The sequence below is a fragment of the Neovison vison genome, chromosome 7 (genome assembly GCF_020171115.1).
Source record: "Neovison vison isolate M4711 chromosome 7, ASM_NN_V1, whole genome shotgun sequence".
NCBI lineage: Eukaryota > Metazoa > Chordata > Mammalia > Carnivora > Mustelidae > Neogale > Neogale vison.
This window is the reverse complement of record NC_058097.1, coordinates 156,237,314-156,259,639: the sequence shown is the minus strand read 5'-3', so window position 1 is coordinate 156,259,639 and position 22,326 is coordinate 156,237,314. Positions and strand designations below refer to the sequence as shown.

Here is a 22,326-nt window from a genome sequence, read left to right as displayed (position 1 = left end):
AGGTCATACTGTCCAGTGGCATAGCCACATGGTGTGAAGTTGCCAATGTTGGAGGACTGAGGGATGGAGATGGGAAAAAGATCAAGAGGCTGGTGGCAATTTGCTAACAAATGAGAAGAAACTGGATTGTCAGTAAACAACCAAGGACAATAGTACAGTTCACCCCTGAACACCACAAATTTGAACTGCATGGGTCCACTTATATAGAGATTTTTTTCAATAAACATAGTACAGTATTGTAAATGTATTTTCTTCCCTTAGTAATTTATTTTTTGTTTTTATAAACATATATTTTTATCCCCAGGGATACAGGTCTGTGAATCGCCAGGTTTACACACTTCACAGCACTCACCAAAGCACATACCCTCCCCAATGTCCATAACCCCACCCCCCTTCTCCCAACCCCCCTCCCCCAGCAACCCTCAGTTTGTTTTGTGAGATTAAGAGTCACTTATGGTTTGTCTCCCTCCCAATCCCATCTTGTTTCATTTATTCTTCTCCTACCCACAAGCCCCGATGTTGTATCACCACTTCCTCATATCAGGGAGATCATATGATAGTTGTCTTTCTCCACTTGACTTATTTCGCTAAGCATGATACACTCTAGTTCCATCCACATTGTCGCAAATGGCAAGATTTCATTTCTTTTGATGGCTGCATAGTATTCGATTGTGTATATATACCACATCTTCTTGATCCATTCATCTGTTGATGGACATCTAGGTTCTTTCCATAGTTTGGCTATTGTGGACATTGATGCTATAAACATTTGGGTGCACGTGCCCCTTCGGATCACTACGTTTGTATCTTTAGGGTAAATACCCAGTAGTGCAATTGCTGGGTCATAGGGCAGTTCTATTTTCAACATTTTGAGGAACCTCCATGCTGTTTTCCAGAGTGGTTGCACCAGCTTGCATTCCCACCAACAGTGTAGGAGGGTTCCCCTTTCTCCGCATCCTCGCCAGCATCTGTCATTTCCTGACTTGTTGATTTTAGCCATTCTGACTGGTGTGAGGTGATATCTCATTGTGGTTTTGATTTGTATTTCCCTGATGCCGAGTGATATGGAGCACTTTTTCATGTGTCTGTTGGCCATCTGGATGTCTTCTTTGCAGAAATGTCTGTTCATGTCCTCTGCCCATTTCTTGATTGGATTATTTGTTCTTTGGGTGTTGAGTTTGTTAAGTTCTTTATAGATTTTGGACACTAGTCCTTTATCTGATATGTCGTTTGCAAATATCTTCTCCCATTCTGTCAGTTGTCTTTTGGTTTTGTTAACGGTTTCCTTTGCTGTGCAAAAGCTTTTGATCTTGATAAAATCCCAATAGTTCATTTTTGCCCTTGCTTCCCTTGCCTTTGGTGATGTTCCTAGGAAGATGTTGCTGTGGCTGAGGTCGAAAAGGTTGCTGCCTGTGTTCTCCTCAAGGATTTTGATGGATTCCTTTCTTGCATTGAGGTCGTTCATCCATTTTGAGTCTATTTTTGTGTGTGGTGTAAGGAAATGGTCCAATTTCATTTTTCTGCATGTGGCTGTCCAATTTTCCCAATACCATTTATTGAAGAGGCTGTCTTTTTTCCATTGGATATTCTTTCCTGCTTTGTCGAAGATTAGTTGACCATAGAGTTGAGGGTCTATTTCTGGGCTCTCTATTCTGTTTCATTGATCTATGTGTCTGTTTTTGTGCCAGTACCATGCTGTCTTGATGATGGCAGCTTTGTAATAGAGCTTGAAGTCCGGAATTGTGATGCCACCAACTTTGGCTTTCTTTTTCAATATTCCTTTGGCTATTCAAGGTCTTTTCTGGTTCCATATAAATTTTAGAATTATTTGTTCCATTTCTTTGAAAAAGATGGATGGTACTTTGATAGGAATTGCATTAAATGTGTAGATTGCTTTAGGTAGCATAGACATTTTCACAATATTTATTCTTCCAATCCAGGAGCATGGAATGTTTTTCCATTTCTTGCTGTCTTCCTCAATTTCTTTCATGAGTACTTTATAGTTTTCTGAGTATAGATTCTTAGCCTCTTTGGTTAGGTTTATTTCTTCCCTTATTAATTTAACATTTTCTATTCTCTATCCTACTTTGTTGTAAGAATACAGTATATAATACATATAACATACAAAATAGTGTTAATTGACTTTTTAAAAAAGATTTGTTTATTAGAGAGAGAGAAAAAGAGTACGTGTATGTGCATGTACACATACGGGAAGGGGAGAGGGACAGAGGAAGAGGGAAGGAGAGAAGCAGACTTCCCACTAAGCAAGGAGTGTGGGGTCCCTTGTGGGGTTCCAAGTGGGGCTAGATCCCAGGACCCTGAGATCATGACCTGAGTGGAAGTCAGACACTTTACCAACTGAGCCACCCAGGCACCCCAATTAGGTTTTAGGGGAAGTCAAAAGTTACATGTGGTTTTTGATTATGTGGAGGTCAGTACCCCTAATCCCTGCCTTGTTTCAAAGGTCAACTGTATACGGTTTCATAGCTGGATAGGATTGGTGTCAATGAGAAAAATATTTTATCATAAATATTCAAACAAATGACTTAGAAATACAGTAAGAAGCTAGGAAAATATCAGCTTGTTGCTGGTGCATGCAGAATAGGAAGTGAGCAACTTCTTTTCAACAGAGCTGAGAAACAATTGTGCCCTTCTCAGACAACAAGGATTAGTTAAAATGAAGAAGTAGAGAACAAACCCTTTAAAGCTGATGGGTGGAGTGAAGATTCCAGAATGGCAGCAAAGCATCTTGTGAGAGAACCCTGCAAGGAAGAGTCTCAAGAGAGGAAGCATGGGGTTGTGCTAGAGTGAAAGGTGAGGAGAGCTCCTGAAGGGCTTGTAACTGGGATTCACATCACAGCTTCATTGATTATAGGTGGTGTCAGAGCCTATTGGGTCTCTGGATCCCATTTTTTGTTTAACACTGAATTAAAATTTGGCTAGAAGTTCACTGACCAGCCATTCACAAACGTTACCATTCCATTTTCACAAACGTCCCCTAGTTAGCATGAAAGTCTCTATTTCCTCATTTAATCATCTTAAACTTTTTCATCTCCTTGTTTCAGTCTCAATTTTGACTAAGTGGGATAAAGTGCAAGTTTGTTTTAACCTATGCAAACCAATAAGTGTGATAGACCACATTAACAGAATGAAAGATAAAAGCCACACAATCATGTCAATAGATGTGGTATTTATACTTGTGGAATATTATGCAGCCATAAAAAGAAGGAAATCCTGCCAGTAGTTACCAGGGTTGGGGAGGTAGCAGAAATGGGGAGACATTACTCAGAGTACAAAGTTGCCATTATGTAGAATAAGTATGTTGTAGAGATGTAAATTACAGCATTATATGTTAATAGTTAATTGTGTATTTTATACTGGAAATTTGCTAAGAGAATAAATTTCAGTTGTTTTCACTGTAAGGGCCTACTTAGCCAGAGGGAGCCATTTTGTTGTTTATGCAGTAAACTTAGATTGAGCCTATGCAGTAAACTTAGATTGATCCTGCCCCTCCTAGAGGAACTTACTTGCAAAGCCCAGATACAAGGGCAGGCCAGGCGGAGACATCCAATCAGTGGAGCATGCATACTGTCTCCCTAGCTACAGGAGAGTGGGCCCAGCCTTTTGAGTGCCAATTCTGACCAAGGTGATAGACTAGTTCAAATATCTACTAGGGTAAATTGTAATCTTATTGGCCACCTGTGTGTAGCCAGGCTCAACCACATGGCCTTTGCTCTATAAAAGTTAGGCTGTGAGGCTCTTTGTAAGAGATGATCCTGACTGGTCAGTTTGATTCTCAATGCTTGGTGTGAAATAAAGCTTTGCTTGACCTTTGCTTTGTATCGGTCTCGTTCCTTTGATTATGGACCCAACATTGGGGGCTCTCTGGAATCAAATGAGGAGAATGGAGCCAGCATCAGAATTTTGGGAGTAAAGCCTCCAGAGGTTAAGATCTTGGGATCCTGTCTGTCTGTCTGGTTGCAGAGCTCCAGGGCATAGCCCACCAGGGAGAAGCTGGATGCAGCCATGCTCCCCAGGGCTGGAGTAGATGCGGGGATGCCCCATCCCTCCACTGGTAGATCATCAGGGGGTTCGAGCCCCCTAGGCGGTCAGGAGATCAAGAAAGTCCCCACTGGTGGTGGCAGGTTCTGGGTAAGGACCGCTGAGCCTGCGGTTGTCTTTGTCTTTTCCTTTTGTTGTCTGTTGTTTGTTGTGTTTGCAGGGGACCAAGAAAGTCCCCACCAGCAGCAGGCTCTGGATGAGGATTGCTGGATCTGCGGTTGTCTTTGTCTTGTCTTTTTGTTGTCCTTTGTGTTGTTTATTGTGTTTGGAGAAATGGGGCAAGTGGGGAGTAAGGGACCTGTGACACCCCTAAGTCTTCTTCTCCAGCATTTCAAGGATTATCAAGGTAAAGCCACCTAGTTGGGTGACAAGGTTTACCCAGGAAAACTAAAAACTCTCTGCCAATTAGAGTGGCCTGTTTTCTCCACAGGGTGGCTGCCAGAAGGAATATTTGCCTTGGCTCAGATCTACTCTGCCCAGAGTAACGTCTTCGATCTCCATCGAGACCAAATACCATACATCATGGCCTGGCGATATCTGATAGAAGAGCCACCATCATGGCTCAAGTCTCACCTTCCCCCTGCTAACAAAACCATCTCTCTCCCCCTAAGGCAGGTCAGATCACCAAAACCGGAACAGAAAGATGAGGGGGAACCAGGGAAGGAGACCGTCCTACCTCTGTCAGATGTGGAGGATGTGGGATTCCACCCCCCCCATTTGTCCCCTAAACCTCACTCTCAGCCCCGAGAAGCCCTTACCAGTCCACCTCATACACGGTCGGGATCCACCTATGGGACCACAGAGCAGAAAGACCGCCCTGATCCTTCCCCTTTCCTCTATCCCCCTCTGCCTCCCTCTACCTCACTGGTTCCATCGGCGTCAATGCTGCCTCTCCGTGAGGTTGCTCTACCGGATGGGAGAGGGCACCCCCACCTAACCTATATCCCCTTCTCCTCTTCTGACATCTACAACTGGAAGGCCCAACACAAATCCTTTTCTGTCCACCCTCAGGATTTAATTAGTCTCTTGGAGACTGTCTTTCTTACCCAACACCCCACCTGAGTGGATATTCAATAGCTCCTTATGGCTCTCTTTAATGCAGAAGAGAGGGATCACATCATGCAAGAAACCCATAAGGTGATAAGTGAGAGACATGGCAGACACCTTGATCCCCGGCGAATGGAGGACTACTGCCAAAAGGAACCCCCCCAACTGGGAGCCAAACTCTGATGAAGGTAAGGAGAGCCTATGCTTCTACCGCCAGGCTCTACTGGGAAGCCTCTGTGCAACTGCCAGGAGATCCATAAATTTATCTAGAATTAGTGTGGTGACTCAAGGTAAGAATGAGTCTCCAGGAGCTTTCCTAGAAAGGCTTGTTGAAGCCTATAAGGTGCATAGCCCCGGGGGCACCTGGGTGGTCAGTGGGTAAAGCCTCTGCCTTCAACTCGGGTCATGATCCCTGGGTCCTGGAATTGAGCCCCGCGTTGGGCTCTCTTCTCAGTGGGGAGCCTGCTTCTCCCTCTCTCCTGGCCTGCATCTCTGCCTACATGTGATCTCTGTCTGTCAAATAAATAAATAAAATCTTAAAAAAATATATATATATGTATAGCCTGAAAGACCCTGAGGCACCTGAAAATCAGAGGGCAGTGAATCTTGATTTCACCAGTCAGTCAGCCCCAGATATAAGGAGGAAACTTCAGAAAATTGAAGGATTTGAAGGAAAGAATCTCACCAAGTTAGTGGGAATAGCAGAAAAGGTGTTTAACAACAGGGATGCACAGGATGATGAAAAACAGACAAAAAAAACTGGTTAAGGTTTTACTATTACATGAGGTGGGGAGGAGACGGGGGAAAGAGGTCAATTGAAAGGGAAAACGCAGGTAGGGGATGGTAAATGGAAGGAAAAGCCTAAGCACAGAGAAGGCAGGCAGGAAGACTTAGATTCAGATCAGTGGGCCTACTGTAAGGAAAAAGGACATTGGGCCAGGGAGTGCCCCGAAAGGAAGACGGCCATGCTGGCCTCCAGAGACTGAAGGGGCCATGGTTTGGAGCCCCTCCCCGACCTTGGGTAAAAATTGAAGTGGAGGGAGGAAATCAATTGATTTTTTGGTGGACACAGGAGCCCAATTTTCATCATTACTTAAACCTATGGGAAAACTATCCGGAGAAGAAGTCTGGATACAAGGGGTGAATGGCACAGAAAGACATAAGTGGACAACAGAAAGGAATTTAGATTTGGCCTCAGGCATAGTCAAGCATTGATTCTTAGTCCTCCCTAATACCCCATATAACCTGATGGGAAGAGATCTCTTCCAGAAGTTATGAGCTGGTATTCAGTTCTCAGAAGGAGATATGACTGTAACCTTGAGACAACCCACTGTGCAGATGTTTGTGGCAGCAGTAGATACATAGTATCTACTATGGGTACATGCATACCTTCTTTATGAGCCAGTCTCAGAACCAGAGGAGACAAGAGAAGGGAGCCTTCTCCAAACACTATTGATGGAGTTTTCCGAAGTCTGGGCAGAAGGGAAGCCCCTTGGCTTGGTCAAGGGATGGCCTCCAGTAGTGGTACAACTAAAGGTAATGGCCATGGCTGTTCGTGTCTGGGAGTGCTCCCTCCCCCGGGAAACAAAGAAGGGATCAGAAAACATTAACCGCCTCTGAGGAGACAGGATCCTAGTTCCTTGCAATTCTCCATGGAACACACCTTTGCTGCCCATCAAAAAGGCCGAGACTGGGGAGTACCTGCCTGTTCAGGACTTGCAGGAAGTTAATAAATGGGTTGAAGATATCCACACAACGGGGCCTAAACCCTATACCCTCCTCTCCCTCCTGGGCCCGAAAAGAACTGTGTATACCATCTTAGATCTCAAAGATGCATTTTTCTGCATATCTTGAGCAAGGGAGTCTCAGCCCCTCTTTGCTCTTGAGTGGTCTGACCCACAGGAAGGATTCCAAGGCCAGCTCACCTGGACAAGACTTCCCCAAGGATTCAAGAATTCACCCACTATCTTCGATGAAGCCCTACACTAGGGTTTGCGTGAGTGCAGAACCTCCAACCCAGGAGTCACTCTGTTACAGTATGTTGATGACTTGCTAATAGCTGCTGAGGACTAGGAGTCATGTTTGCCGGGAGGGTGAAAGCTCTCTCACAGACTCTACAGGAAAAATCGTATCAGTGTCAGCAAGGAAAACACAGCTCTGTCAGAGCCATGCTACTTATCTAGGCTTTATCTCCACAAGGGAGTGTGTTCACTGTCTGAGTCCAGGAAACAGGTGATCATCCAATAACCCTGCCCCACCACGCCCCAACAAATGAGGGAGTTTCTTGGGACGGTGGGCTACTATAGGCTGTGGATACCGCGGTTTGCAGAGATTGCCCAACCTCTCTACGAACTGGCAAAAGGAGGGCTCACTATGATAGAGTAGACAGCTGAGGCAGAAGGAGCATTTTGGGAATTACAAACAGCCTTACGGAGTTGCCCAGCATTGGCCATCTCAGATGTTACCAAGCCCTTCCACTTGTAGATGGACGAAAAAGCAGGGGTGGCCAAAGGAGTTTTGACTCAGACTCTGGGGCCTTGGCAAAGGCCAGTAGCCTATCTTAGCAAGAAACTAGATCTAGTAGCAGCTGGGTTCCCCACTTGTCTCCACATAATTGCTGCCATGACCTTCCTGGTCAAGGATGCAAGTAAATTGACTTTGGGTCAAAATCTCATCCTGACCACCACCCACACTATTGAGGGCCTTCTCTGGACTATCAGTGGATGACAAATGCCTGAGTGACAGGGTATCAGGCCCTCCTCCTCAACGAAACAAAAGTGACCTTCCAGCCTCAAGTGGTGCTAAATCCAGCCACGTTGGTACCAGAGGATCTAGCTGACCACCCACACGACTGCAGGGAGGTCCTAACCCAAGTCACAGGAATAAGGCTGGACCTCAGAGACATTTCCCTCCCGGATGCAAAGATGACTCTATTCACAGAGTAGTTACATGGTTGATGGAAAGAGGTATACGGGGGCTGCAGTAGTTTCCCCTGAGCAGGAACTCTGGATGGCAGCTCTGCCACACGGAAACTTGGCGCAGAAAGCGGGGCTGATTGCACTCACTAAGGCACTGCTGATGGCCAAAGGTAAAACCAGCAACATCTATAGAGATAGCAGATACGCCTTTGCTACTCTCCATATACATGGGGCTCTTTATAAAGAAGGGGGCAATTAAATAGCAGAAGGAAAAGGAATTAAAAACAGAGAAGAAATATTGGCTCTCCTCCAGGCTATTTGGGACCCAAAAGAGGTGGCTGTTCTGCATTGTCTGGGACACCACAAAGGGACTGATCTGATTTCAAAAGGAAACCAATTAGCAGATCAAGCCACAAAGCAAGCAGCCCAAGAGACAGTGCAAGAGCTGGTTACACTCCCGGCTCCAGCCCATTCAGAGGAAGATTTAAAGTATTTACAAAAATGGGCTAAATTGGACTATAAAACGGACTAGGTTAAGACTAAAACAGAAAAGTTAATTCTTCCTCGAAGACTAGGTAAGAAGTTAGTAGACCAGATACATCAGGGGACTCATCTGGGGACAGGCAGACTCAAGGAGCTTATAGGCAAGCAGTGCCAGGTTTCTAAATTAGGGCATATGGTTCAGGATGTAGTTGATAGATGTGCTCAATGCCAGGCAGTTAATGTGGGAGGAACTAGAATGGGAAGAGGGAAAAGAGAAAGAGGTAAGGAACCAGGAATTTATTGGGAAATAGATTTTACAGAGATGAAACCCAGAAAATATGGGCACAAGTATATGTTAGTTTTTGTAGATACTTTTTCAGGCTGGGTAGAGGCTTGTTCCGCCAAATATGAGATGGCAGGAGTGGTAGCCAAAAAGCTATTAGAAGAAATAATTCCTAGGTTTGGGCTGCCTCTCACGATCAGGTCAGACAACAGCCCTGCATTTGTGAGTTTAGTCTCACAGGCACTGGCCAACGCTGTAAGCACTAATTGGAAACTACATTGTGCCTACCGGCCTCAGAGTTCCAGGCAAGTAGAGAAAACGAACCAGACCCTTAAAGAGACCTTGACAAAGCTAATTCTGGAGACTGGCAGTGGATGGGTAGATCTCCTTCCTTTTGCCCTCCTCAGGGCGCGGTATACACCCTACTTAAACAAGGTGACCCCATTTGAAATAATGCTCGCCCCTCCCCCTGCTCTGCCCTCGAATACAAGAGGTTGCTATAGCAGAAATGACTGATCAGTCTGTACTCCAGTCACGGCAGGCATTACAGTCTGTCTAAAAAAAAGCCCACACAGGGATCCGAGCTGCTCACACGGGGATGGAGATGGAGGTGGAGCCACATCCTTACCAACCTGGGGACTTGGTTTGGATACATCACCACCAAGTGGGAAACCTGGAGCCTGGCTGGAAGGGACCATTTACTGTCATCCTGACCACCCCCAAGGCAATAAAAGTAGAAGGCATCAGGGCCTAGATTCACACAGGTCACATCAAAAGAGCTGAGGACAAGGATGCCCTCCAGAGATGGAAACTGCAGCTGATGGACCCCGCTGACCATGAACAAAAGCTAAGACTCAAAAGACTATGAGTTTATTGTTGCTCCTATTGTTACCTGTTTGTGTATTGTTGCTCCTATTGTTACCTGTTTATGTAAAGTATAGGTGGGAAATTAGATGAACAGAATTAGGAAAAATGGAAAAGGTTATATATACAAAGCAGTGAATGGCTAACTCATAAGCCGACCATGCACTAACGTTATTTTTTGACCTCTGCATTATAAATGCCCTAATGTCATTTGTACAAAAGAAAATTAGAGTGATAAAAATGTTAGTCTTACATGCTCAATATAACCCCTTACAATGGGAGAACATAGAACTGGCTGAAAAGTCAAAGATTTGACTAATCTCCAAAGAAAAGGGGGGAATGTAAGGGCCTACTTAGCCAGAGGGAGCCATTTTGTTGTTTATGCAGTAAACTTAGATTGACCCTGCCCCTCCCAGAGGAACTTACTTGCAAAGCCCAGATACAAGGGCAGGCCAGGCCAGGTGGAGACATCTAATCAGTGGAGCGTGTATACTGTCTCCCTAGCTACCAGGGAGAGTGGACTCCACCTTTTGGGTGCCAATTCTGACCAAGGGTAAATTGTAATCTTATTGGCCACCAGTGTGTAGGCAGGCTCAACCACATGGCCTTTGCTCTATAAAAGTTAGTCTGTGAGGTGGGGAAGGGTCGCCTCTTTGTAAGAGACAACCCTGATGGGTCAGTTTGATTCTCGATGCTTGGCATGAAATAAAGCTTTGCTTGACCTTTGCTCTGTATCAGTCTCGTTCCTTTGATTACGGACCCAAAATTCACCACATCCAAAAAGGTGTGAGGAGATGGATATGTTAATTAGCTTGACTGCATTAATCATTTCACATGTATATTTATGTCAGAAATCATGTTGTACACCTTAAATATATACATTAAAGAATTTTAAAACCTTAAAGTTTAAAAAAATGGCAACTAGCACTTTATTCTTACTACGTGGATAGAAACCATTGGATTTTTAAGAAATATTTCATTGCGAACTTCTTGAAAGAAAAGCACATGATGCATTCAACTTCCTTTCCTCAGTTCATAATCTGGTGTGAGGAATAAAGAGACCAAATAAATATTCATTGAATTAGAATTAATGTTTAACCAACAGATATTTGTTAAATGGTTGCTGTGTACCAGACCCTGTACTTTGAGCTAAAGATAATTAGTTCAACCTCCCACATCTCTCCTTTCACCCACCTGTTTCTGCAACTGCATTTCCAGCTAGCAATGACCACCTTACTCCCATTTTCCTTTATGCTTCAGTTTAATGTCATTTCCTCAATAACTTCTTCCTGGAGCCTCACAAATAAAAGCATTTGCCAAGTGATATCAACAGGAATGAAGAATTAGCAAAAAGCTACAGCCTGGGGTTTTCGGCAACAGGGCAGGCAACCGAAGACAGAAGAGACTTGAGCCTGAAATTCTATGTGTAATTTCTCTTTAAGGAAATTGACAACTTCCAAGTCGCATGTGAGAGATCAAAACATCAGGTGGCAATCTGCCTGGGGGAGGCTGAAGATCTCAGCAGATTCTGGCATTTGGCAGTGCTGATAGACAGCCTGTTTAAAGATTTTATTTATTTATTTGACAGAGAGAGATCACAAGTAGGCAGAGAGGCAGGCAGAGAGAGAGAGAGGAGGAAGCAGGCTCCCTGCTGAGCAGAGAGCCTGATTTGGGGCTCGATCCCAGGATCCTGAGATCATGACCTGAGCCGAAGGCAGCGGCTTAACCCACTGAGCCACCCAGGCGCCCCTAGACAGCCTGTTTAAAGACAGAGAAAACCTGTCACATCTTATGCTTCTACTTGGGAGTCCTGAAAGACCAGTAAGGTCTTACAGTGAGGAGTAATTCTGTATCCAAGAAATAAGGCCAAGCCAGAACATCCCCAACACAGCATAGCACCTAACTGACACTGTTTTACCAGGAGTTACACTGTAAAAGGAGACGTGGAGTTCTTTCATTACATGAATGACCCCTTTGGGGACTAAAATTCCATTTCTTCAAAGAGATTCATCCAGTGCTTTATCTGCCTTCTAGAAGAAAATTGAATACATTTTGAGGAAGATAATCTCATTTTTATCCTCTACAACTTTTTATCCATATTTCCCATCATTCAAAAAACAAAAGAACAAGGTATGCCAATAATTTGCCAGGATCAAATGCATAAAAGCCAGGTACTTCAAAATAAATATTAAAACTATGTCTAAGAAAACAGGAATAAAATGAAGACTCACATCAGAGAACTGAATACAAAAACATTTTTTTTAAAAACAGAAAGTACCAAGTTTAAATCTGAGAAATGGAAAATAAATTAGGAATTCAGTGGATGAATTTGTAGTAGATTAGACACAGCAGAAAAGAGGATTAGTAAACTGAAAGATAGGTCAGTAGAGAACATACATGTTACTGGATGGAGAAAAAAAATACAAAAAGAATGAGAGCTATACAAGAAACTGTGAAAAGATTTAACACATGTGCAATTGAAGTCCAAGCAAAAAGGAGAAGTAGAAGAACTTTCTGAAGAAATATTCAGTGATAATATTCCAGACATGAAAAACCATGAGCCACAAATTCAAGAAACCCTGCATCTTCCAAACACAGTAAGTAGAACAACTGCACTTTGGGAAATCATAACAAGCCAACACCCCAGAAGCCAAAAGCAAATGTTAAAAACTTCTGGGGTGTTGGCTTGCGACCTTCTCCTGGAGCTTCCCATGTATGATCTGAAACCAGCCCTCTTACACACAGGGCAGGGAAAAACCACAAAGTGAGGCGCCACTCCAGGTTGGAAGGTGGCAGTTTTAATAGCAAAGGGAACTTACATTCAAGGCTTGTCTTGGGCAGCAGCAAGACGGCGAATGCATCCCCCCACCTACCAGCCAAACCTTTAAAGCTCGTAAAGAGGCCTTAACTGGGTGCAGCCATGCAGACCACGCAGACCACGAAGACCACGCAGGTGTTTCCAATACCAGTTACTGTCTCAAGGCTGTGTCCTTGGAGCAGGCTCAGGGAGCAGGAGAGGCAACAGGAATATTCCAAGGACAGGGGAGGAGGCCAGGAGCTGCTGAATGCCTGGGTCCAGCTCTTGGGTTCATGGGTAGTCACATCTTTTCGATGATTTCCCCAACAAGGGAGACATACAGGACATATTCCTTTTGAAAAAGAGGACGAGAGAGGGAAGAAGACTGATGGCTGAATTTTTGAGAGAAATGATAGAAACAAGAAAACAATTGGATCTTAAAAGTGCTCCAAGATTTATAACTGATAACCTAGAATTCTACCCAAAACAGACTTATCTTCAAGAATGAAGGTGTACAGGGTGCCTGGGTGGCTCAGTCATTAAGCGTCTGGTCATGATCAGGTCAGGACCTGACCTCAGGCTCAGGTCATGATCCCAGGGTCCTGGGATCAAGTCCCACACGGGGCTCTCCACTTTGTGAGAAGCCTGTTTCTCCCTCTCCCACTCCCCCTGTTTGTGTTCCCTCTCTTGCTGTGTCTTTCTCTGTCAAATAAATAAATAAAATCTTTTTAAAAAATAATGAAGGTGCACAGAACTATACTAATACATTGTCTCAGCATCCGTTTCTTGGTTTTTGTTTTGATTCATTAGTAACCTGGGGTGAAGCTGCATCAAGGTTACACAGGCCCTCTTTGTACTATCACTGTAGCTCCTCGAATCTGTAATTATTTCAAAGTAAAAGAATGTAAAAAGTGAAAAAAAAAACAAACCGAAGATTTTTTTTTGTGACTCTTGTTGACCAAAGACTCTTTGTGGCCAAAAATAAATGAACCTACCCCAAACTTTAAAATCATCACCAGCAAATGTGTAATAAAAGAAGAAATAATAGAATTGTTTAAGCAGAAAGAAAGTCAGTGCTGGTATAGGCACAGTGTTGAAGAAAGGCATGAAAGGAACAAAAAAGAATAAATATCTGGGAAACTAGAGGAGGTACAACAGGTGAGGGAACAGCTTTGATAACTAATTAAGAAATAGTGTTGGCCTCCATTTCTAGGTAGATGGTAATCCTGTTGCCACTGCCTGTAGCCTCAGATTAAAATGAGAAAGAAAGGAGTACTCTCTTCAAGAATCTTCTAAAATAGCAACTTTATTAAAGTAAAATTTACATACACATGATTTAAATATATAGGTAGATGAATTTTGACAAATGTAAAGGCTTCTATAACCACCATCCTAATCATGGTATGCAATGATTTCCTCACCTCCAAATTACCTCTCACCTCTTTGCCTATAATCTGCTCTAATACTCTGCTACAGGTAAGGTTCATGGAGTATGAAGAATGTCAGTGACTTCCTAAGTCCCAATCCACTCCAAAAGAAGAAAATTATCCTGAAATTTATATAGACTAAAAATCTTTTAACAACCCAACAGCTCAGGATCTTTAAAATCTTCTCCTGGTTCATATCTCTGCCTTCTAAGTAACAATCTACAGTCTACTGTCATCAGGAAACTTCCAAAAAAAAAAATTCTTACAAAAGGAGTTTTTGATTATTTGCACAGGGATAGTCTTGATCTTTATTTTTTGATGTGCTCTTTGGGGAAATGCTTTTTCCCATTTCTAGTATTCTCTGTCCCCCTTTGGAAGAGCTATCCATCAGCATAACATACCTTTCTTAGCCTTCACTCCCTCCTCCCCAAGAAGTAGTAAATTAGCTGATAGTTTGGAGGGGAATACTAGATATGTAGTTAGTTGTGTTAGCTTGTGAGAGCAGCTGTAACAATGCACCATGAACTGAGTGGCTTAAACAACAAAAAGTGATTGTCTCCCAGTTCTGGAGGCTAGGAGTCCAAGATCAAAGTGTCATCAGGGTTAGTTCCTTCTGAGGGCTGTGAGATCTGTTCTAGCTCTCTCACTTAGCTTCTGATGATTTGTGGGCTATCTTTGGAGTTTCTTGGCTTATAGAAGCATAACCTATTTCTCTGTCTTTATTTTCACATGAGGTTCTCCCTGTGTTGGCTGTGTCCAAATTCTTATTTTTTTTCTTTTGTAAGTAAGGATATTAGAATATTGGATTAGAAGCCCATCCTACTCCAATATGACTTTATCTTAACTACTTACATCTGTAACATCTGTATCTATTCCCAGATGAGGTCACGTTGAGATACTGGTAGTTAGGACTACAACATACGAATTTTTGAAGGACACAATTCAAGCAGAAGAGCAAGCCCAGACTTTCCCTTTCCTTGTTTCTCTTGGGAATGAGCTTGACCTCAGTGCTCTGGGTTACTCTTGGCCATGCTGTAAACAGATGGGGAAAGACCCAGTCTCACTGGGGAGACCTGAGTGTTTCCAATACTGCCAGGGACAGAGAGGAGAGTGTCAAGTTCTGGGATTTAGAACATGAAAACACCTGTGTCCACAAATATGTGATATTCAAATATGAAGGTATTCTAATATCTTCATTTGTACAGGTTAATATTTTGCTCTCCTACATGCCTTCTCCTACGTGCCATTTCCTCATTTAGAATTTGGGAGGGAAAAAAAATAGGTGCCAATGTGTATCCTCTCCCATAAAAGAGGTAACAGTGCCACACACCACACCACCTACATCAGGGGGATTGGATTATTGAATAGGAAGGAAAAACCTCTGCGTGAACTTACCATAATCAACTGGAGAGTCTTTAAGCGCCTAGAAAGGAGAGACTTGGATGAGGAAGCGGTCTGTATGCCACATGTCTTCTCTGACAGAAAAAAAGGGTTGGAGGGAGGCAGACTATTTTGATGGGTGTGCAGGGATAGTCACCCCAGATCTCTTGCAGTACGAGGCCTTACAAAGAGATGTCACTTATTAAGAAAAGGACCAGAGGAGAAGGAATAGTTTTGTGAGATGTCTGATAAATTCAAGTCAGGACATACTGAGTTTGAGAGTCTTGGGGGAAAAGGGAAAGGTGGGTGAAGAAGTTCATCTGTACTCCAAGGAAGGGTGTGTAGGGATTCTGTCACCACAAAGGGGGCAGCTGGGCTCATGGGAGAAGATAAGATCACCCAAGGGGATTATGGGGAGGGGGAGCAGAGCAGAGGGCCGAGGATATACCCTGGTGAAAATCAAAGTATAAGGGAAAAGATGAAGACAAAGGCTTCCAGAAACAGCGAAAAAAGACTTCAACCACCAGAGTTCAGAGCTCCCACTATGACTCCCAGGATGCCTTTCCAAGACTGAAGTTACACCTTTGGGGGCCCTCTCTTTGCAAAGGGGCATGCCTGTGCTGATGCAAGCCCCCAAATTATTGCACTACTAGGCTTACAGGCCCCATAATTGGTGCAAGTAAATTTGAGGCATAAATGGAGAACTAGGACCAGAGAAATTTCACAGAGTAGCTTCCAGGCAGAAAAGGAGGAGGTTTCCTTGATCTGATCCGTGAAGAACTCAGGTCAGCTTGTAAAGTGGTCCCTCCAACCAGTCACCAAACCAGAATTTGTTTGTCTGACATTATTCCTATGCTGATAATAAAATATGTTAGCTAGAATATTAATCATAAATCATTGTGAAAGGAGTACAGGAGGAAGGGAATCAATTTAGAGGCTGTTGACATACCAGACTGGACCATAAGCCCCTTCAAAAAGGTCAGTGGAAGAAGCAGTGACAGGGGACACCTCCATGAGAGACATTAAAAAATGTGTGGCAAACATATTAGTCGCCTGAACCATAATCTCACGCCTCCTATCTATCAATTATTGATGAAAGAAAGTCCCAATATCCCAGTTTCCCCCTCCAAAAAAACTTCAGCTTTTGAAGTCCTACTCTAGAATCATCTGGTGAGACTCACATTGCAAAAAGAGTCCGTGAGTTCCTTGTGTGTTATCTGGGTTGGATCTCTTAATGGCCACATGGAAGAATCCTGATCTTTACTTTGGCTTAAGTAAAGTGAAAATAGAAGCTTTTCGGAGACACCAACATCAGTGTTTCCAAAAATTTAAATGTTCATTGATGAAGGCAGGGCAGAATCTTTATTTTTTTTTATTTTTTTAAAGATTTTATTTATTTATTTGACAGAGAGACACAGGGAGAGAGGGAACACAAGCAGGAGGAGTGGCAGAAGAGGAGGAGGGAGAAGCAGGCTTCCTGCCGAGCAGGGAGCCCAACAAGGGGCTCGATCCCAGGACCCTGGGATCATGACCTGAGCCAAAGGCAGACCCTTAATTGACTGAGCCACCCAGGTGCCCCAGGGCAGTATCTTTTTTTTTTTTTTTAAAGATTTTATTTATTTGACAGAGAGAGGTCACAAGTAGGCAGAGAGGCAGGCAGAGAGAGAGGAGGAAGCAGGCTCCCTGCTGAGCAGAGAGCCCGATGCGGGACTCGATCCCAGGACCCTGAGATCATGACCTGAGCCGAAGGCAGCGGCTCAACCACTGAGCCACCCAGGCGCCCCCCAGGGCAGTATCTTTAAAGCAAGTGACCTGAACAGCCTGACTTGTCAATATAACCATTAGCTGGGGACAAGGTTTTTGTGTTTTTGTTATTTGCCAAATGTTATTTAACAAGATGGAATTCAATCAAGTTTGATCTTTGATGGAAATAGCTCTCTTTATTTAAATAGGACTCACAACTGATGAATGGAACTATTTTGCAAAGGTATTCTTACCTTGGAAAGTTCATACTTAATTTGAATGAAGCAGATTTCCATGTTAATCACATATTTCATTTTCTATATGGCATTCAGCATTGGTTTTTTATATTTATAGGAGTTCTTCACTATCAAAGTGATAAAGTTAATGATAAATATCATCAAAGTATCCAGCAAAAATTTTTCCCCAAATCATTGGTTTGTTATTTATGGATTCGTATCTGACGTAATTCAGGAGAACCAGTGTGTTTTAGCCATTAGTTTTCTCATGGCCCCTTTCACCTCCTTGTTCCTCAGGCTGTAGATGAGGGGGTTCAACATGGGGACCACCACTGTATAGATTACAGATGCCACTTTGACCTGATCAGCTGAGTAACTCGACTTGGGCATCACATAAACGAACAAAACTGTCCCATAAAACAAAGTGACTGCAGTGAGGTGGGAAGTGCAGGTAGAGAAGGCCTTCTTCCTCCCCTCCGTAGAGCGCATATTCAGGATTGAGTGGAGAATGTAGCTGTAGGATACAATTATGGTAAACAGTGTGCTGATGAGGACGGATGCAGAAGAGATGGCAGGAGATATTTCAGCAATATAAACATGGCCACAAGAAAGCTTCAGGAGTGGGAAGAGGTCACAGAAAAAATGGTTGATTTTATTTGGTCCACAGAAGGATAGGTTCATCAGACAGCCTGTAAATGATGAAGCATTCATGCATCCGCCCAGGTAAGAAGCCCCCAAAAGGAGGAAGCAGACCACTGGGGACATCTGGGTGGAGTAGAGCAAGGGAGAGCAGATGGCCACATAGCGATCATAGGCCATGGTAGCCAGCAGGAAGCACTCTGTAGTCCCAAAGGTGACATCAGAGCCAAGCTGGGCTATACAGCCAGTCACAGGGATGGTCGTTTTCTCTCTTAAGAAACTCATGAGCATGACTGGCGTGACTGACGTGGAGTACCCAATGTCCACAAAGGCCAAATGGCTGAGGAAAAGGTACATCGGGGTGTGAAGCTGTGGGCTGCTTTGGATTAAGATGATTATACTGATATTTCCCACTATGGTAACTATGTAAACTCCCAGGAAAATCACAAAGAAGATGGCACATAGCGTGGGGTTATCTGTTAACCCCAGAATAATGAACTCCGTCACTGCTGTAAGGTTTTCAGTCTCCATCTACCCATTTAATGGTGCCTATTGAAATCAGAACCAGAGGAGGTTAAACAGGTTGAAATTACCCCACATTTAATGTAGATATCTAAACAGAACCATACAATTATCATTTCTGAATGGTAATTCTGCCTCACTTGTAGAATGCTTTGTGCACATGAATTTTCTTCTCAAATTCCATGAAAATATTACAATTGAAGACTCAACGATCTTGGAATTCAGCTATTTTATTCCTATTTGTATACCATAGAGCAAGTCTTCCCCATGTGTACCAGAAACATCTAAAAGGGTGTTACACCCATACTGATGGTAACAACATAAACTGTAAATCACCAAAATGATGAGGGAAAGGCAAGCTCTTAATTTCCTACCCCCATCCCAAATGTGTCTCTGCCCCAGGATTCTCTTTTTTAGTAGATATTATTACCATTTATCCAATTATTGGACAAAAAACATGGAGTTGACTTTGACATCTCTTTCTTACCTGATCATTTTCCTGGAATGAAAAAATTGCATCCTTAGTTATAATTGGTACTAAGGGCTGGAAAGTGTCTATGTCCAAGATGAAAGGACCAAATAGAAATTTTACTATTGTTATGAGTTAAATTCTGAATATTCTGCAAAATCTTCCAGGACTTATCTCTTATACACACTTTTTCATCTTTCTGAGATTACATGAAGCAATAAGAAGAGTCCAGGTATTTTGACAGACTGGATTAATTGGAAAGTGAACTGAAGCATTTGGGGACCTGCAGTAGTAAGTTTTGGTTTCATCAGTTCTATTAAGCAACTGTAAGGAAATAGGAAGTAGGAACATATGATCGTGATGGGAGGAGAGGGTAGTTAGAGAAATATGGATGAAAGTAGCCAGCTAGGAAGGCTAGGAAATTGGATTGAAAGAAAGATTAACGTTTCAGAATAATATTCCCTTATTTCAAATTAGAGCACATGATCAAGGGCAGAAGAGAATATATTAGTTACATTCAGTCATCTCCATGACTCTTCTAGTTTAAAGACCAACACTTTCTTCTGAATAATTTGCTTTTTCCTGAAGAGCTTCTATCTGATGAAGAATGAAGGAAACATACATACATAACTACCAGCAACCATGCACCTTTTACTCAATGTTACATGTGAATCATGGCAATGACATCCTACAGTATGAACAGTACTAGGATTATGTGTCTGAATTCTCCTATTCTGGCATTTTTAATAAGACAAAGCCTCAACCTGAAATAAATTTTTTTAGAAAAAAATAAATGGATGAAAGACACAAATGTTTCCAAAGTTGGATAGGAATGACATCCGGGAAGACAAAGGGACGTGCAGAAATACCTTGGATTTTGCAGCCACACAAACCTGGGATCAGTTTCTAGCTCTGCCTCTTGCTGTCTATGGAATCAGAGTCACGTTACAAGAAGTTGTGGACCTTCTGTTTCCTCACCTGTAAAAAAGGAAATAATGATACATACCTCATGTGATTCTTGTGTTAAAAATGATACGATTTGAATGAAAAGACCCAGCACTGTGTATATAACAAACAAATGCTCAGTTATAATAATTTACTCGAAATAATCAACTCGCAATTTCTTGTACATGTAAAAGTTCAAATATTTCTGTGTCCTTAAAAAGGAGCAAGGATAAAGGAGTAACACGTCCACTGCAACACTAGGGATAGGCTCCGAGGAATGGTCACTGAATGGCAGAGCCATATATAAGTGAAGCTTGTGTCATTTGAGATAAGGCCCAAATCACTTACTTCACTGAATGTAATTAAAAATTAATTAGTTTATTCGTTTTGGAAAACTAATTGAGAATCCATTGGGATAGAGAAATTAATGTGCACCTCTACTGGGACAGAGAAATAACACATAAACATGATTATATAAAAGTATATGAGTGCAACACATACTCTGTGTTTCCACTTATTTTTAAATGAAAAAATTAAACATTCAACTCAAATTGAAAATAATTATAACATTTTACTATCATTGCAGTTGATTATTAGATCAAGATGACTAATGTGGCTGTGACATTTTGTGGCATTTCTGAAATGTGACTATGTTGAGTGGCCCAGGTTTTCATGTCACCTATGTTTAGAGATAACTTGGGTTTGCTAGTACTGTTCAATTTACAAACATAAATCCACTGGAATTGTAATATTATTTTCAACATAAGTGATATACATTTTTTAAAAATCACATATATTTTTCTCATGTAATATGGATCTGTCCTAGGACACTTGACACACACACCATGCTTGTTGGTGGCAGACATTTCTCACACACATGCTCTTCTCTCTCCCCTTTGCTAACTTTGATCCACCAACATGTAAGCTTTCTAATAAAACAATGAAGCTCACCCTAACATTTTTCTTAGGACTCTGCCATCTACAACTGCCACATAGACTGGCAGGTTGTCAAAGATACACGGCTGCAATCTACTCTGGCTCTATTCTTGAACCATGGCCCCAAAGCAGAATGTTCTCTAAGGTTGAAAGTCAGTGTCCTTTGATTCTGTGAATGAATCCATTAATCAATGACCTTCAGAACAAAGCTAAACCTGATAATCCACATTAGGAGGGCCTAACAGCTCAAACACCTCAAATCCAGCAAATTAGGAAATGGACATGCTGTGAGACTCCCTCTGTCCTAGAAAGGTACTATTCCTTTAGGTTCTAAGGAAGCCCGACTATGGCTGATAAATGATAGAAACAGGTACCACTGATTCCACAAAAACATTCCAGATCCTATCTGGGAGAATTAAAGTCCCTTCATTCTTGTTCCTCTCCCAACATTCTGTTCACATCACTTGATTAGTACCATTACAGGTGGAAGATCTTGTTCTTTCCCTGGAATGAAAGTGCAGTGTTTATGATTAATGATTTTGCATCCCTCTTAAATGGTGTAATGCTGGGAATATAGGACTAAATAGATGTTTGCTGAATTAGTGGTAAACAATTTTTAGAAAATCGTTGCATTAGATACTATGCTAAAACCTAAAAGTAGACATACTTCTATCTCTATCTTTACCCAACTACAAACCATTTTATGATGGTATTCACCACTCCACACCCTTCCAATGGAAGACTAATTCTTAGTCATCTTAGATCTCAGGTTTAAATATATTTCACCCTTGAAGTGTCCTCTGACACCCTGGACTAAGTTACAGTGTCACTTCAGAGAAACCTGAAATATGTTCTGCACTTTTACACCTTTACTTATGTAGACACTAGTGTAAGTCATTGCTCAATGTCTTTTTTTTTTTTTTTTTACCTACTTTCCTACATTTCCATGAGGGAGGGATCATGTCTGCCTTGTTCCACACTTTCTTCTTAGAACATTGCATAGAAGGGGTGCCTGGATGGCTCAGTCGGTTAAGCGTCTGCCTTCAGCTCAGGTCATGATCCCAGGGTCCTGGGATTGAGCCCGGCATTAGGACTCAAGGGAGCCTGCTTCTCCCCCTGCTTGTGCACTCTCTCTCTCTTACTGTCAAATAATAAATAAAATCTTAAAAAACAAACAAACATTGTATAGTACCTCATACATAGCTGTTTTAAACAAATGAATGAGTGAATAAATGAACACTACAGTACCGTTAACTACAGTATAATGTTCTACAGCAGATCTCTAGGACTTACTCATCTTACTTAACTGCAACCCTGTGCCTGTTGATTAGCAACTCCCCGTTTCGCTCCAGCTCCAGCTTCTGACAACCGTCATTCCATTCTCGAGTCTGTGAGTGACTATCTTAGGTACACCGTAAAGTGGAGTCCTACAGTATTAGCCCTTCTGTGACTGGTTTATTTCATTTGGCATAACGTCTTCCAGGTTCATCCATGCTGTCACATATTACAGATTTCCTTCTTTAAAAGACTAAATAATATTCCATTGTATGTATAGATGCCAATCTTTCTTTATGC

General features: G+C 42.4%; 1 protein-coding gene across 2 annotated transcripts in view; it reads right to left on the bottom strand.

Annotated features, from left to right (window-relative positions):
• The window catches only part of LOC122912694 (olfactory receptor 481), a 75,801-nt gene extending 55,987 nt beyond the window's left edge, over positions 1 to 19,814 (bottom strand). The window contains exons 1-2 of one of the 2 annotated variants that reach the window (XM_044258757.1): positions 19,740 to 19,779; positions 17,472 to 18,428 (exon numbers count right to left, since the gene is read on the bottom strand). In XM_044258757.1, the coding sequence (XP_044114692.1) occupies positions 17,472 to 18,410 (939 nt within the window). In that variant the 5' untranslated portion in view covers positions 18,411 to 18,428; positions 19,740 to 19,779. Of the gene's footprint in view, positions 1 to 17,471; positions 18,429 to 19,739 lie in introns of those variants that run through there. The other variant, XR_006385666.1, reaches the window with a different exon arrangement.
• Between the last annotated feature and the right edge of the window lie 2,512 nt (positions 19,815 to 22,326).